At 49.8% G+C, this 16,277-nt stretch overlaps 1 protein-coding gene across 2 annotated transcripts in view; it reads right to left on the reverse strand.

Annotated features, from left to right (window-relative positions):
* Positions 1-16,277, reverse strand: part of CELF5 (CUGBP Elav-like family member 5) — an 84,413-nt gene that overhangs the window by 16,291 nt on the left and 51,845 nt on the right. For both annotated transcript variants that reach the window (XM_079960748.1, XM_079960749.1), the window contains exons 4-5: positions 5,771-5,899; positions 3,163-3,242 (exon numbers count right to left, since the gene is read on the reverse strand). In XM_079960748.1, coding sequence (XP_079816874.1) covers positions 3,163-3,242; positions 5,771-5,899 — 209 coding nt within the window. The remainder of the gene's footprint in view (positions 1-3,162; positions 3,243-5,770; positions 5,900-16,277) is intronic.

Genomic DNA, 16,277 nt, shown 5'->3' on the forward strand with positions numbered 1-16,277 from the left:
CCCTGTGAGGTAGGTTAGGCTGAGAGGCCGTGATCTACCCCCAAGGGTCACTGAGCGAGGGTTTGAACCCAGGTCTTTCCCAGGTCCTTGTCCAATGCTCTAACCCAGCCTTTCTCAAGCTTGGGTCGCCAGGAGCTGTTGCAATACAACTCCCATCAGGACCAGTGGTCAGGGATGATGGGACTTGTGGTCCCGCGGCATCGAGATTGAGAAAGGCTGCTCTAAACACTGCCTGTGGCCTTTGAATACGTTCTTTTATTACAAAGCGAGAGACCAGGACAGACACGGCCTGGACTACAACTCCCATAAGCCCCAGAAAAGCAGGGCCAAGGGGAAGCGGAGCCTGGCACAGTGAGGTCTCCTTCATCGGATGGGAGCCCTATAGGTGCCTATGGACAGGTGTGTGTGTGTATTGTGTGTGTGTGTGTATGGACAGGTGTGTGTGTGTATGGAGGGTGCCTATGGACAGGTGTGTGTGTGTGTAGTCCAAACGCTGTGTTAGCAGCACTGAAGCGACCACCCTAGGGACCAAGCTTGGGCAGCGTGTCTGGATAACCCGTGAAACGTGGTCCAGGACCAGTCCAGAATCAGAAGGTTCTGCTGGGAGTCAGTCCGACAGGGCCAAGGCAGGACACCAGGCAAGGGCAGGTGCAGGATCTAGCACACAGCAATGTTGCTCCCGCAACCTGGGACAGGATCCAACACCCTTTTATCTTTGTCGGGGTAACGGCCGGTCCTGATCCCCCAGCGACTCACCTCCCTGTCTCGGCTGAAGGCGAGCACTCCTCCTGCGAGTACTCAGGTCTCTCCTTCTCTCAGACCTCAGTCTCTGCAGCTCGGGAGACGTCGGTGGGTTACTAGACCCAGAAGCCGCCTCAGCCTCCCCAACCCAACTGGTAGTGGAGCAGCTGTAAGCGATGGCCCAGCTGGAGGCAACGAGGACATCCCCGCATCTGGAGCCAGGGCAGGCTCAGGCCCCTGACTCGGCCCAGCTGGTGTTTGTTGCAGGGGAACCTGTGCAGACTGGGACACTTCAGGATCAGGCCCCAGACTAGGTTCAGCTGCCGCCTGAGGCGAAGGATCCGGTGCGGACTGAGACTCCTCTGGCTCCGAGTCCAAGTCTGAGTCCCAGACCATCACATTGGAGGTCCTGGGTTGTCCAGACGACAAGAGCTCCATCTCGGTCGCACGGTGATGGTTCCAAGGAAAGCAGAGCAAGACGCTTGGGACTAGCTTGGCTGCAGGAGTTTCTGGAAGGAGGTATACAAGGCACCATCCAACCGCCTTAGGGATTTCACTCTGGTTTTGTGGAGAGTTTACAAGCGTTCCTATTTTCCAGGGACAGTCCTGAATTTACAGAAGCCACCTTTGGTTTCTGATTTGGTGCCGCTTTTTCTTGGGACGTCCCTATTTTCATTGGAGAAATGTTGGAGGGGATGGAGTTATGCGACCCCTGAGCCAAGGAGATAAGTACCGTATTTTTTGCTCTATAAGACTCACTTTTTCCCCTCCTAAAAAGGAAGGGGAAATGTGTGTGCGTCTTATGGAGCGAATGCAGGCTACACAGCTATCCCAGAAGCCAGAACAGCAAGAGGGATTGCTGCTTTCACTGCGCAGAGATCCCTCTTGCTGTCCTGGCTTCTGAGATTCAGAATATTTTTTTTCTTGTTTTCCTCCTCCAAAAACTAGGTGCGTCTTGCGGTCTGGTGCGTCTTATAGAGCGAAAAATACGGTAACTATAAAGGTAAATGGTTGAATTCTGGTGCTGGAGGAGCCTCTTGAGAGTCCCATGGACTGCAAGAAGATCAAACCTCTCCATTCTGAAGGAAATCAGCCCTGAGTGCTCACTGGAAGGACAGATCCTGAAGCTGAGGCTCCAAGACTTTGGCCACCTCATGAGAAGAGAAGACTCCCTGCAAAAGACCCTGATGCTGGGAAAGATGGAGGGCACAAGGAGAAGGGGACGACAGAGGACGAGATGGTGGGACAGTGTTTTCGAGGTTACCAGCATGAGTTTGACCAAACTGCGGGGGGGGGGGCAGTGGAAGACAGAAGTGCCTGGCGTGCTCTGGTCCAGGGGGTCACGAAGAGGCGGACATGACTAAATGACTAAACAAAGGTAAAAGGTAAAGGACCCCTGGATGGTTAAGTCCAGTCAAAGGCAACTATGGGGTTGTGTCACTCATCTTGCTTTCAGGCCAAGGGAGCCGGCGTTGGTCCACAGACAGCTTTCTGGGTCATGTGGCCAGCAGGACTAAACTGCTTCTGATGCAACGGGAAACCAGAGCGCACGGATACGCCGTTTACCCTCCCGTCCACAGCAGTACCTATTTATTTACTTGCACTGGTGTGATTTTCAGCTACTAGGTTGGCAGGAGCTGGAACAGAGCAATGCGAGCTCACTCCGTCGCCGGGATTTGAACCACCAACCTTCCAATCGGCAAGCCCAAGAGGCTCAGTGCTTGCACAGCGCCACCCAAGTCCCACTGTAAGTAAGCCTTTAGAAGACAACCCTGTATAGGGAAGTTTTTAAGTGCTTAATGGGAGGTGGTGGTAATAATAATAATAATAATAATAATAATAATAATAATAATGGAATAGGACATTCCTATTTTTATTGGAGAAATGGTGGAGGGCATGTGCTCCTGAATCTGTTCTTCTCTCAAACATGTCCCGTAAGACCGGGGGGGGGGGGTGGATCAGAGTTTTCCTTCTCCCAGATGGGCTCTTTTCTCTTGTGTCTGCTTAGGTCTCCTTCACCACCACAATGTCATGCAGCAGCCCAAACTTTAATCTGGGTGGAATCTACACACATATTTAAAAAAAACGCTGCAAAATCGCTTTAAAAAAAAAAAAAACGTTTTGAAAAATAAATTGAATTTTGCATAGCTCCCTGTTGCCACCTAGTGTTACATTTGTACATTGCACTTAAAACGCTTTATTTGCAGCTGCATAGCTGAGTCCTTGGATAGGGCAGCACTGGTACCCCCACAAACCTCCCACACGGATCCGCCATATCGTGACTCATTTTCCCATCGGCTGTTCCCCTCTGGAGGATTTCGACTCGCTTTGGGCAAATGGTCGGTTGCGACGCTGGCTCACACCCCAAAGGAACCCGACCACCCACCCACCCACCCCAAATTCTGACGGTACCTTACTCACAGGCATAGTTTGGCTGCCATGAAGGGCGTGGATCGCTGCCTGGGCCTCCGTGTGAGAGGAGAATTTAACAAAGGCACAGCCTGGAGGGCATCAGAGGAGACAGAGAGAGACAGAAGAGGAGGACAGAAAGGAAAGCTGCAAGTGAGAACAGAGCTGGAGGAAAGTATAGTTTATGGAGCATTGCCCTGTTCAAATGGGAGGGAAGAATCCCATGGACCCCTCTCTGTGCAAAATTCCCATGGCCCCCCTCCCTACTTAATTTCCCATGGACCCCTCTTTGTGCAAAATTCCCATGGCTCCCCACCCTACTTAATTTCGCATGGACCCCTCTCTGTGCAAAATTCCCATGGCTCCCCACTCTACTTAATTTCCCATGGACCCCTCTTTGTGCAAAATTCCCATGGCTCCCCGCCCTACTTAATTTCCCATGGACCCCTCTCTGTGCAAAATTCCCATGGCTCCCCACTCTACTTAATTTCCCATGGACCCCTCTTTGTGCAAAATTCCCATGGCCCCCCTCCCTACTTAATTTCGCATGGACCCCTCTCTGTGCAAAATTCCCATGGCTCCCCGCCCTACTTAATTTCCCATGGACCCCTCTCTGTGCAAAATTCCCATGGCTCCCCACTCTACTTAATTTCCCATGGACCCCTCTTAGTGCAAAATCCCCATGACTCCCCACCCTACTTAATTTCCCATGGACCCCTCTCTGTGCAAAATTCCCATGGCTCCCCACTCTACTTAATTTCCCATGGACCCCTCTCTGTGCAAAATTCCCATGGCTCCCCACTCTACTTAATTTCCCATGGACCCCTCTCTGTGCAAAATTCCCATGGCCCCCCACCCGACTTAATTTCCCATGGACCCCTCTCTGTGCAAAATTCCCATGGCTCCCCACTCTACTTAATTTCCCATGGACCCCTCTTTGTGCAAAATTCCCATGGCCCCCCTCCCTACTTAATTTCCCATGGACTCCTCTCTGTGCAAAATTCCCATGGCTCCCCATCCTACTTAATTTCCCATGGACCCCTCTATGTGCAAAATTCCCATGGCTCTCCACCCTACTTAATTTCCCATGGACCCCTCTTTGTGCAAAATTCCCATGGCTCCCCATCCTACTTAATTTCCCATGGACCCCTCTTTGTGCAAAATTCCCATGGCTCTCCGCCCTACTTAATTTCCCATGGACCCCTCTTTGTGCAAAATTCCCATGGCCCCCCCCTACTTAATTTCCCATGGACCCCTCTTTGTGCAAAATTCCCATGGCTCTCCGCCCTACTTAATTTCCCATGGACCCCTCTTTGTGCAAAATTCCCATGCCCCCCCTCCCTACTTAATTTCCCATGGCCTCTATTCATCCCAGGAGCAACTCCACACTACAAGCAAGCTTATGGCATGACTTCTGAGCCATAGACGACCTTCTAGCCACACAAAGCTTATAAGTTTTTTACACAGAGAGATAGAGAGAGAGAGAGTCAAGGAAGAGTCATTATCACAGTTCAAATACTCGGGAAGGTGTGGTTTTGAGGGCCAGGCAGAGAGCCCTGGGGGCCACATTGCGTTCTCCAGCCCGAGGTTCCCAACTCTTTTCACACACCATAATAACATGCAACCCTGCACAGCACATCAAGAAGGTGTTTCCCTCCTCTTTTACATTAGCCGATAGCCTTGCTGAAGGTATAAGAGCACTGCCACCGATTATTTATTACAATGGCTCTCCAAAACTCGCCAATCAAACCTGGCAAGGCATAAACGCAAAAGCAAGAGGCTAGTCCTCAAGGTGAATGCCTTTTTGCTATTGTTTCCCCCCGTGAGAGAGCTGTGAGGCACCCGAGTTCAAAGAATGTAATAATAATAATAATTACCGTATTTTTCGCCCCATAGGATGCACCGGCCCATAGGATGCACCAAGTTTTTTTGGGGGGAAATAAAGAAAAAAAAATTTATTTCCCCCCCAGGCGCTTGTGGGGCTGGCAGCAGGGAGAAGTGCTCTTCTCCCCGCCGCCCGCCTGCAGATCAGGTCCGGGGACAGCGGGAGGACGCGCTGCGCCTCCCCACTGTCCCTGGAGCTTGCGGGGCTGGCGGCCGGGAGAAGCACGCGTCTCCCCGCCGTCAGCCTCCAAACCACATCGGGAGACAGCGGGATGGTGGCGTTCCGCCTCCCCGCTGTCCCCCGACCTTGTGGGGCTGGCTCTGCGGCTCTCCTGAAGCCTGGAGAGCGTGAGGGGTCGGTGCGCACCGACCCCTCTCGCTCTCCAGGCTTCAGCGAAAGCCTGCATTCGCCCCATAGGACGCACACACATTTCCCCTTCATTTTTGGAGGGGAAAAAGTGCGTCCTATAGGGCGAAAAATACGGTAATAATAATGCAGCGTGAGGACAGCCAATTCCCAGAGTTCTCTGCGGAGTGCTTTGGGAGTGAAACCAGTTTCAAAACGGACTGAATTTGCAAGCAACTGTTCCCTTCGAGAAGAGGTCAAGTCTGTTCTTGAAGGGACAGCTCAGCTAGTAGAGCACAAGACTCTGAATCTTAGGGTGGTGGGTTCGAAACCCACATGGAGCAAAAGATTCATCCCCCATCCTAGATGGACAGAGGACCAGAGACTGACCTTTGCTGTTGCCGTCCGGCCCTCTGAGCACCGTGCATTCGTCAATGACGCCAAAAGGTTCAAAGAGGCGCAGTATGTCTTCTTCCGATTGCTGCTTGTTCAACATTCCCACAAAGAGCTTCCTGTCCCCTAGAGGGGAAAAAAGAAAACAAAACCACAGAACCATCAACTTTCTGTGGGTCTCTCAGGAAGGAAGGGGAAAAGATGGGACAATCCACTACCCCAAGGAACCCCAAAGATACTAGTTTTGCAAAGGTGTTGTCATTCTCTTTATCTCTGGGTCTTGGGTTCAAGCTCTCTATATTCTGAAGGGGGGGTAGGGATGTAATGGAGATCATAGAATCATAGAATCATAGAGTTGGAAGAGACCACAAGGGCCATCGAGTCCAACCCCCTGCCAAGCATCAGAGCACTCCTGACATATGGTTGTCAAGCCTCTGCTTAAAGACCTCCAAAGAAGGAGACTCCACCACACTCCTTGGCAGCAAATTCCACTGTCAAACAGCTCTTACTGTCAGGAAGTTCTTCCTAATGTTTAGGTGGAATCTTCTTTCTTGTAGTTTGGAGCCATTGCTCCGTGTCCGCTTCTCTGGAGCAGCAGAAAACAACCTTTCTCCCTCCTCTATGTGACATCCTTTTATATATTTGAACATGGCTATCATATCACCCCTTAACCTCCTCTTCTCCAGGCTAAACATGCCCAGCTCCCTTAGCCGTTCCTCATAAGGCATCGTTTCCAGGCCTTTGACCATTTTGGTTGCCCTCCTCTGGACACGTTCCAGTTTGTCAGTGTCCTTCTTGAACTGTGGTGCCCAGAACTGGACACAGTACTCCAGGTGAGGTCTGACCAGAGCAGAATACAGTGGCACTATTACTTCCCTTGTTCTAGATGCAATACTCCTATTGATGCAGATCCCTAGTCCCCTGTATAGAATGACAGTTTCCAAGGGGGAAAGGCAGGGACACAACAATCATGGACATTTCGCAGCATTAATGATGAGATTTTGCAGCAACTACGAAGCCACACAATGTGTGCGCCTGTTTTTAAAATTGCGGGTGTTTCTGGCGCTTATCGATTTGAAGGTATGTTTCAAAGGGCATGGCACAAAAGCTTGTGATATCTCAGAAACCAGAAGGATGGCTTCAGTGCCCCTTCCTTAGGGTTGCCATACGTTCATTCAGAGCTAGAATACGGCAGTCTGAAACAGCGTCCAGGCGGCAATTGTTGTAATGTCTTGGAAAATGAAGACGTATTGGCAAATGACCTAGACAATATTTGTGTCCAGATTTTCACTTTTTGAAATATGGCAGTCCTACCCTTCCTACATAGGGGATGCGGGTGACGCTGTGGTCTAAACCACAGAGCCTAGGGCTTGCCGATCAGAAGGTCGGCGGTTCGAATCCCCGCGACGGGGTGAGCTCCCGTTGCTCAGTCCCTGCTCCTGCCAACCTAGCAGTTCGAAAGCACCTCAAAGTGCAAGTAGATAAATAGGCACCGCTCCAGTGGGAAGGTCAACGGCGTTTCCGTGCGCTGCCCTGGTTCGCCAGAAGCGGCTTAGTCCTGCTGGTCACATGACCCAGAAGCTGTACGCCGGCTCCCTCGGCCAGTAAAGCAAGATGAACACCACAACCCCAGAGTCGGCCACGACTGGACCAAATAATGGTCAGGACCTAATGGTCCCTTTACCTTCACACTTCCTACGATTACCAGAAAGAGAGGTAAAAAGGTAAAGGGTCAAGGACCTCTGGACAGTCAAGTCAAGTCAAAGGCAACTATTCTCGCTTTCAGGCCAAGGGAGCCGGTGTTTGTCCACAGACAGCTTTCTGGGTCATGTGGCCAGCATGGCTAAAACGCTTCGGGCACAACGGGACACCATGATGGAAACCAGAGCGCATGGCAATGCCGTTTACCTTCCTGCTGGAGTGGTACCTATTTTTCTACTTGCATTTTGATGTGCTTTTGAACTGCTAGGTTGGCAGGAGCAGGGACTGAGCAACAGGAGCTCACTCCGTCGCGGGGATTCGAACTGCCGACCTTCCGATCTGCAAGCCCAAGAGGCTCTGTGGTTTAGACCACAGCACCACCCACGTCCCACCCGAAAGAGAATAATACATCATGCAGCATAGTAAATGTTGATGAGAAATTATGCAAAGTAAGAGAAGTCCTATACAGTGGTACCTCGGGTTAAGAATTTAATTCGTTCTGGAGGTCTGTTCTTAACCTGAAACTGTTCTTAACTTGAAGCACCACTTTAAATAATGGGGCCTCCTGCTGCTGCCGCACGATTTCTGTTCTCATCCTGAAGCAAAGTTCTTAACCCGGGGTACTATTTCTGGGTTAGCGGAGTCTGTCACCTGAAGCATCTGTAACCTGAAGCTTCTGTAACCCGAGGTACCACTGTATATGGGTACATCTTCCATAATTCATTATAGGTCAACAAACCCACAGCTTTTCTTATCGGAGAAAGTGGGTTATCTTGCACCGAATATGCCAGTGGCTGCACTTGAAAGCTTTGCAAGAGCTGAGCTACCCAATTAAATGGCTTCTCCTGGCAGGGCCTCTTCTTCACTCTACTAATAAAGAGGGAGAATGTCTTTGCATTCCTTCTGGGCTGCTGTTTCTGGACTTCAGAAGACGCTGCAACCAGTTATCAGCAGGGCGGATTTAGGTAAAGTGTTTTGGGGGCATATTTCTGGGGATGGCAGCTCCACGGGGTATATTGCATCCTCTCTCTTTTTTTTAACCCATAAGAGGAGTCATCTTGGCAAACGGATAAAAAAATGTGACATTCCCCCAGTGGGGTGCTGCACAGATGCCCACGGGGGCGTTGACAAAGGAAAGGAACATGTTGAGGAACCATGCAAGGAATGCCTTATTGCAAGAGACAGGATCAGAGGGTCTGCCTTGGAAGGGGAGCGGATCGGAGGCGACGTGTGTCAGGAGGAATTGCAAAGGGGGCAGGATCTGTTGGAGGACGCAGTGACCTGGAAAGAGATTGCTTCTGTTTTGATTTTGGGAGATGGGCTGTGAGGCACGGGGTTTCCTGTCCCCAAGCTGCATGCTGCGAGGTCCATCGCAGGCTGGGGGCACCTGCCCTGCATGCAGAAGGTCCAGGTTCACTCCCCAGCAGTTTCCCCAGGTAGAGATGGAAAGCTTGCCTTGCCTGAAAGACTGGACAGCTGCCGCCGCCAATCAGTGTAGACAAGAATCAGCTGGGCGGACCATTCATCCGACTAAGAATATTGCTATTTTAACTTGGGGAGGGGGGGCCACAACAACAACAACAAATATATTACAGTGGTTCCTTGGGTTACAGATGCTTCAGGTTACAGACGCTTCAGGTTACAGACTCCGCTAACCCAGAAATAGTACCTCGGGTTAAGAACTTTGCTTTCGGATGAGAACAGAAATCGTGCAGCGGTGGCCCCATTAGCTAAAGTGGTACCTCAGGTTAAGAACAGTTTCAGGTTAAGAACGGACCTCCGGGACGAATTAAGTACATAACCAGAGGTACCACTGTATTGCGGTTATTTCTCTCTTATTAGTAATTTTATTCCTTTATCTTTTTGGAAAACTGCAATCAAGCAGCGTATAGATTTTATGAAATGTATAAATGCTTTTCAGGGGCCAAAAACCCCCACAAAAATGCAACAGATCTAAATTCTGCGCAGACTATGCACAGAGCACTCCATGCATTCCGGAACAAAATGTTGTGCGTGTGTGCAGGCCTTAGAAAAATACTCGCATTTTCAGCATTTAATTATCTCAGTTTCTATTTTTGGTTATGTAGCCTTTTGCACTATTCTAGCCTCACCGGAGCTCAGTGTTTTTGAGAAGCGAAGGCCTGCCGCTGAGAGCACAATCCCATTCTTGAGATTTTTTAAAAAAAGGAATGGATCAACAGGTAGGGACTCAGGAGAGGGCCTTCTCGGGGGGGGGGGGCGGGCTGCTCCCAGGCAACTCCCTCCCTAGAGAAGTTAGATGGTCACCCTCCTTGCTTTCCCGCCGGCAAGGAAGAAGAATCTTGTTCCAACAGGCTTTGTGGAACTGACTGCTTTCCACAAAAGGGCTGGAGCAGTGCTGTTTTCAGTGTAATCGTTTGCATAGTTTGAACAGATTTTTAAGTACAGGCAATGACTGTTTTCCATTGGGGGGGTTTATTCATTCCTGACCCCCGCCTTGCATCAATAGTGATTATGCGAATCTCCTCTGTCTATGGCATTTATTGGCTTTTCAATGACCAAGACAGCCAATCAGCGGACCCCAACAGCAGATCAGGCATAAGCCCGCTACACTATGGTTACCAGGTTTTTTTCAATGAATCCGGGGACCCTTCGGATTCCCCCCCCCCCAAAGCTGAGTAGCAACAGGGAGTCAGTAGTGGGGATGGTGAGGCAAAAGACCCTGGGTCCAAGCACACATGCATATTGTATAAAGGTGCAAAGCCCTTCTTTCGCACCCGGTGAAAAAACTGGGCAATGGCTGCCTGCCCATGATCTTCCCCGATCTGTCAAAACAAAGGGGGAAGGAGATTGGGGGAGGCCTGGGAGTCATGGGCGGGCGGCATGCTGTTGCCCAGTTTTCTTAAAAACTCTGCACATTTATGTTTCACAGGGTGCGAAAGAAGGGCTTTGCACCTTGCCCGGCAGAGAAACTGAGCACCTTGCGCCCCTCCTGGGAAATTGCCACCTGCCCACAACTCCCAAACCTCTCGCATCAGTCAAACAAAGGGGGAAGGGGGGCAGGAGATCTGTACCACCGGACTTCCCCGGTTCCCCTTCAGCAGTGGCGATGGCAGCAGCTGTCAGCAGCCCGGAGCCAGCCAGAGCCAACTGCGCTACCAGGCTGCCTCCAGGCTGCTGAGGCTGCCGCTGCCACGTTTCCCGGGGACAGATTTGCAAATCTGGGGACATTTCAGGGACGGAATTGGTCCAGGGACAGATTTGCAAATCCGGGGACTGTCCCCAGGAACCGGGGACGTCTGGTAACCCTACGCTACACCCCTGCCACACCCCCTTTTCCGGCCACTTCTGGGTTGCGGCGATGCGCACAAGCACACATCAGTTGGATATATGTACATTGGTTGTTGCCTGTATATATGGTCTTAACTGTATCAATGTTTAATTTTTTAAAATGATTGTGCACCCCGCCCCCCGTCCATGTTTTTAACTGTACTATTAAAAATAAAATCTGTAAGCTGCTTTGAGTCTGTAGGTGCCAGTTCCCTGGGTACACCCACAAAATCCCCCATGAAGGGGCCAGGCACTCACAGATTTCACTGCCAATGCCATGCACGGCGCATGGCAGCTAGAGCCTCGGGCACCCACAGTCGCGGGACCAAGCTGGCACTCCTGCTTGAGTCCTTGCCAGGGGGGGAAAGGTGGGGTATAAATATAACAACAACAACTGGCGATAAGCTGCTGCACATCTCCCTCTCTCTTGCTACGCCAGTGGGAGCAGGAGAGGGGGGAGAGGGGGCCCCTCCCCGATGAGTACGCCACCAGAAGCACACAAACCCTCGCTCTGGGATCTCGCTTTCTGCATGTGACGCAGGCAGCCCCGAGCGGAAGCCCTGCCTGAACCGATTAGTCTCGCCAGGCTGGGCAGCCACACTGCTTGCGACAAGCGCCGTCGTGGCAAGCCACATGCCCACATGAACACGGTTGCAGAGTGGGAAGGAGAAGGGGGGAGTGCATGTGTGTAGGGTCTGCTGCTGTCCCCTCCTAACCTCACCCCCCTCCACCCCCCAGCCTGCTCCTTTATTTATTCATCTCTAGCAAAGCGCCTGTAATTATGATGGCCATGTGTGGGTGCCGATATGTAATATTTGCATGAAGCGAAAATACTGGGCAGCGGCAAGGAGCTTGCGGTGGCCTCGTCTTGCGCGGTTTACTGAGATACACAGGGCAGAAATATCCCCCCCACAGTGACAGAAGTGTGGGGCAGAGAATAATCCTCTCCCCCAGGTGAATGAATTGTGTCTGGGGGAAAGCAGAGGGCTGCTTTCTTGGGTTGATTGCTCCCAGTGCTGCGCTTAATCTCAGCGTCGTGGGTTTGAGCCCTACGTGGGGGAAAAGATTCCTGCATTGTAGCGGGTTGGTCTAGATGCCTCTCCAGGTCCCTCCCTAATCTGCAATTCTTTGATTCAGAGTCTCCTCCTAAGCCCCATTGGGTGGGGCCAAAGGAAGAATAGCTACATCACAGGGACGGATGATGTAATAACAGAATTTAAGGCCTTATACAGCATCTTAAAAAGTAGAGACATCACCTTGCCAACAAAGGTCCGTATAGTAAAAGCTATGGTTTTCCCAGTAGTGATGTATGGAAGCGAGAGCTGGACCATAAAGAAGGCAGATCGCCAAAGAATTGATTCCTTTGAATTATGGTGCTGGAGGAGACTCTTGAGAGTCCCATGGACTGCAAGAAGAACAAACCGATCCATTCTTAAGGAAATCAGCCCTGAGTGCTCACTGGAAGGACAGATCGTGAAGCTGAGGCTCCAATACTTTGGCCACCTCATGAGAAGAGAAGACTCCCTGGAAAAGACCCTGATGTTGGGAAAGATGGAGGGCACAAGGAGAAGGGGGCGACAGAGGACGAGATGGTGGGACAGTGTCTTCGAAGCTACAAACATGAGTCTGACCAAACTGCGGGAGGCAGTGGAAGACAGGAGGGCCTGGCGTGCTCTGGTCCAGGGGTCACGAAGAGTCGGACACGACTAAACGACTAAACAACAACAACAACATATATAATAAATGTTCATAAATGTACCAACCAAGCACGTACATAGATCAGCACAGGAAGACCGGACTGAAACCATTTTGACTCCCAAACTGACCAAATGTTTCTCTGCAACAAGGGAGGAGGTGAAAAAAACCTACAGGAATTGGGTAATCACCATCTCAAAGGAATGGGCAGACCACCAGGAAAGGCATTATCAGATAAGGCATTATCAGATAACCTGGCAGACAGGAAAAACAACAACACACTCAAATTTCTGTTGTAGACCGCCTTTTCTGTGATGTAGGTATGATGTTTGTGGGAGGTGGTCTTGGGCTACACCCCTTCTGTGGTGTATGTATGGTGTACGGAGGGGTGCTCTTGAGTTCCAGGGCAGGGAATTTAAAATTTCTATATAAGGGCGGACACACCTTGGTTCTGGGTCCTCCTCCTTTCCTGCATGTGAGGGGAGCACCCTGTTGCAACAGATCAATAAAGATCAGGCTTCCTAGCTGCTTTGCTTCTCAATATTCTCTGGTTGGCCTCTGTTATTTTCTCCTACCAATAGGGAAGCCACGTTAAGGACTCTATATGGGCTCTTGGGTACCCCATAAGGGCAGAAGGGCAGATTTTGTTTACAACAATGAGAAATGCAATTCAGAAGCAGAACTATCAAATTTGCACTTTCCGCAAGAATATGCCGATTGAAATGCAGCAGAATGACTAAAAAGCAGATGCAATTGTTAGCAAGAACCTTCTGATATTAAGAGCTCCCTTGGGCTCTCCTTTGCTGGAAGTTTTTCAACAGAGGTTGGGTGGCCATCAGCCAGGGATTATTTAGCTGTCATTCCTGCACTGCAGGGGGGTTGGACTAGATAGCAACTGGGCACCCTTCCCGCTCTACAATTCTGTGGTTCTATGATCCTTCAAAATTCACGCTTATCTGAATTTTGCGTTGCAGTTTCCTCCAGCCAAGCAATGTTTACCAAAAAGCATTTTATCAAGGTGAATAAGAATGAATATATTACTGAAGATAACATGCAAGACATGGCATTGTGTTCAGGCAAACTGCTTGCTCAACTTCTGGGTGGAGAAATATGCTCTAAAATGTTGAGGATTTTTTACACACAACAACAACAACACACACACACAATTGCAAATTGTTGCGGCAATGTGGAGAACTGAATTTAAGACTGGGAAGGGAATGTTCGGTGTGAGGGCTTTTCCATGGTGCCCATCCCATAATAGTTTTCTCTAAAATTGGCCGTGGGGAAGACAGCCTTAGGACGGAGATGGAAGAGTCTCTGAAAACCACTTTTGAGATTTTAAGGGGAGGACAACACTGTAGGAACTATCAGCTAATATTTGGTTTTATGCACAGCAACTGAGATATGTACAAGGGGCTCACTTTTAATGGCCTTGTTGGGAATCACAAGTCGCAGCAAGTCCAACAAAGGCATCTGGTTTGCCACTGTAAGAGCAGGATGGTAGAAATAATAATAATAATAATAGTAATAATAATAATAATAATTTATTTATTTATTTATACTCTGCCCATCTGGCTGGGCTTCCCCAGCCACTCTGAGCGGCTTCCAACAAAATATTAAAATACAGTACTGCAACATTAAAGGTTTCCCTAAACAGGCACATGGGCCTTATCCAGCAGGATCCTCTTACAGTGCTGCCTCGCAAGACGAAATTAATCCGTTCCGTGAGGCTCTTCGTATAGCGGTTTTTTCGTCTTGCGAAGCAAGCCCATTGACACCTTAGCGGATTAGCGCTATTAGCGGTTTAGCGGCTTTTAGCGATCAGCTGATAAGCGGCTTAGGGAAAGGGGGGGGGAAGGGGAAAAAACCCGCAGGAACTCGCAAGACATTTTCGTCTTGCGAAGGAAGCCCATAGGGAAATTCGTTTTGCGAAGCGCCTCCAAAACGGAAAACCCTTTCGTCTAGCGGGTTTTCCGTCTTGCGAGGCGTTCGTCTTGCGGGGCACCACTGTATATTTGTATGTTCCCTTTGGAGACCGGGGGGGGGGGGGGCTTGTCATCCGGACAGTCCAGGGTATCCATATACTTGGCCAGCTTTGTTTACTACGAAATTGGGGGTGCCGTCCCAACCCATGCCAAAGTTTTGCAGCCTTTCTCCAGCAGTTTGCAGCGAAAAAAATCCCACATTTTGCAGTGCCCCCCAAACTGATAAGTAATGGATGCATTAAGCTGGGGTTCATACCCAAACATTGTCTGAATCGCTTCAAACTGCTTCCAAAGTTTGGCAAAAGATTTGTTGCGTTTTGCAGCGAAAACCCCACGTTTTAGAGCGCCCGCCCCGCCAAATTGAGTAATTGAAACTGAAGCTGGGTGTCACAGGTATCACCCCAAGACCCAACATTTTCCGATCCAATAATAATAATAATAATAATTTATTTATACCCCCCCTTCCTGGTTGAAAAACCAGGCTCAGGGCGGCTAACAACAAATTTAAAACACTCAATTGATGCAACAAAAAACAGCATAAAATACAGTATAAAACGTGAATAACAATAAATTCAGAATTCAAAAATCAATTTAGGGGGAAAATCCATCCAATAAACATTAGATGATCACCAGGGCTAGCTGGCTAAGTTAGTCCTATTTGGGTCAGTGAGGAGACCAGGGGAGAATTAGCTGTGGGATCCCAGAGTGGGTAATCTTCATAAAAGATGAGAGGGAAGGAAGGAAGTGGAATAAAAGATCAGGCCAGGTTCAAATTGAAAGCCAGGCGGAATAGCTCTGTCTTACAGGCCCTGTGGAAGGAGGTTAAATCCTGCAGGGCCCTGGTCTCCTGGGACAGAGCATTCCATCAGGTGGGAGCCATCACTGAGAAGGCCCTGGCCCTGGTGGAGGATAATCTAACTTTCTTAGGGCCCGGGACCTCTAAACTATGATTATTCATGGGCCTTAAGGTCCTCTGCAGGGCAGACCAGGAGACGTTCACAATAGTTTTGCCTGCAGCAAAACACTGCAAAATGAGTGAGTGCCAGCGCCACAGATCCTCTATCAAGAATCCTCCAGGATTTCAGAGAGAGATTTTGTGACCCTGCAATGCCAGACACCTGGAAAAAAATGCTTGAGATCTCATGGGAAACAGGGGATCACCCCAGGGCCTTAGAAACCAACTTGGATCAGCTCCAGATTTCTGACGATCTTCTGGTGCAGGGGTCCGCAAACTTTTTCAGCAGGGGGCCCTTCAGATCTTGTGGGGGGCTGGACTATATTTTTTTTGGGGGGGGGGGGGAATGAACGAATTCCTATGCCAAACAAATAACCCAGAGATACATTTTAAATAAAAGCACACATTCTACTCATGTAAAAACACGCTGATTCCCGGGCTGGATTTAGAAAGCAATTGGGCCAGATCCGGCCTTAGTTTGCCTACCCACGTTCTGGTGCAACAGAACCTTTTGACCCCACATTCACCTGCCTGGTCAGCAAACCTGTTGATCGAAAGAGCACCTCATTTGACACCCTCAAAATCTGCCAAAGGGCTGAAGACGAGCAATACTCTCTTCCCTTTATCCACAGGTGCTGCTTGTGGCAATGAATATGGGATAGCTCAGCGGGCTCTAAATCTCAGGGTAGCGGGTTTGAGACCCAGGTTGGGCAAAAGATCCCTCCATCACAGGGGGGTTGGACTTAGATGCCCCTCGTGGTCCTTTCCAAGCCTTCGATTCTATGACTTTGGCACAGGTTTGGAGGGGATCCTGACTTCTGGGGTCTGTAGGTGATGAAACGGAGGTCATTTTGCTGCT

The sequence above is a fragment of the Podarcis cretensis genome, assembly GCF_951804945.1.
Source record: "Podarcis cretensis genome assembly, chromosome: 18".
In the NCBI taxonomy this organism is placed as follows: Eukaryota; Metazoa; Chordata; class Lepidosauria; order Squamata; family Lacertidae; genus Podarcis; species Podarcis cretensis.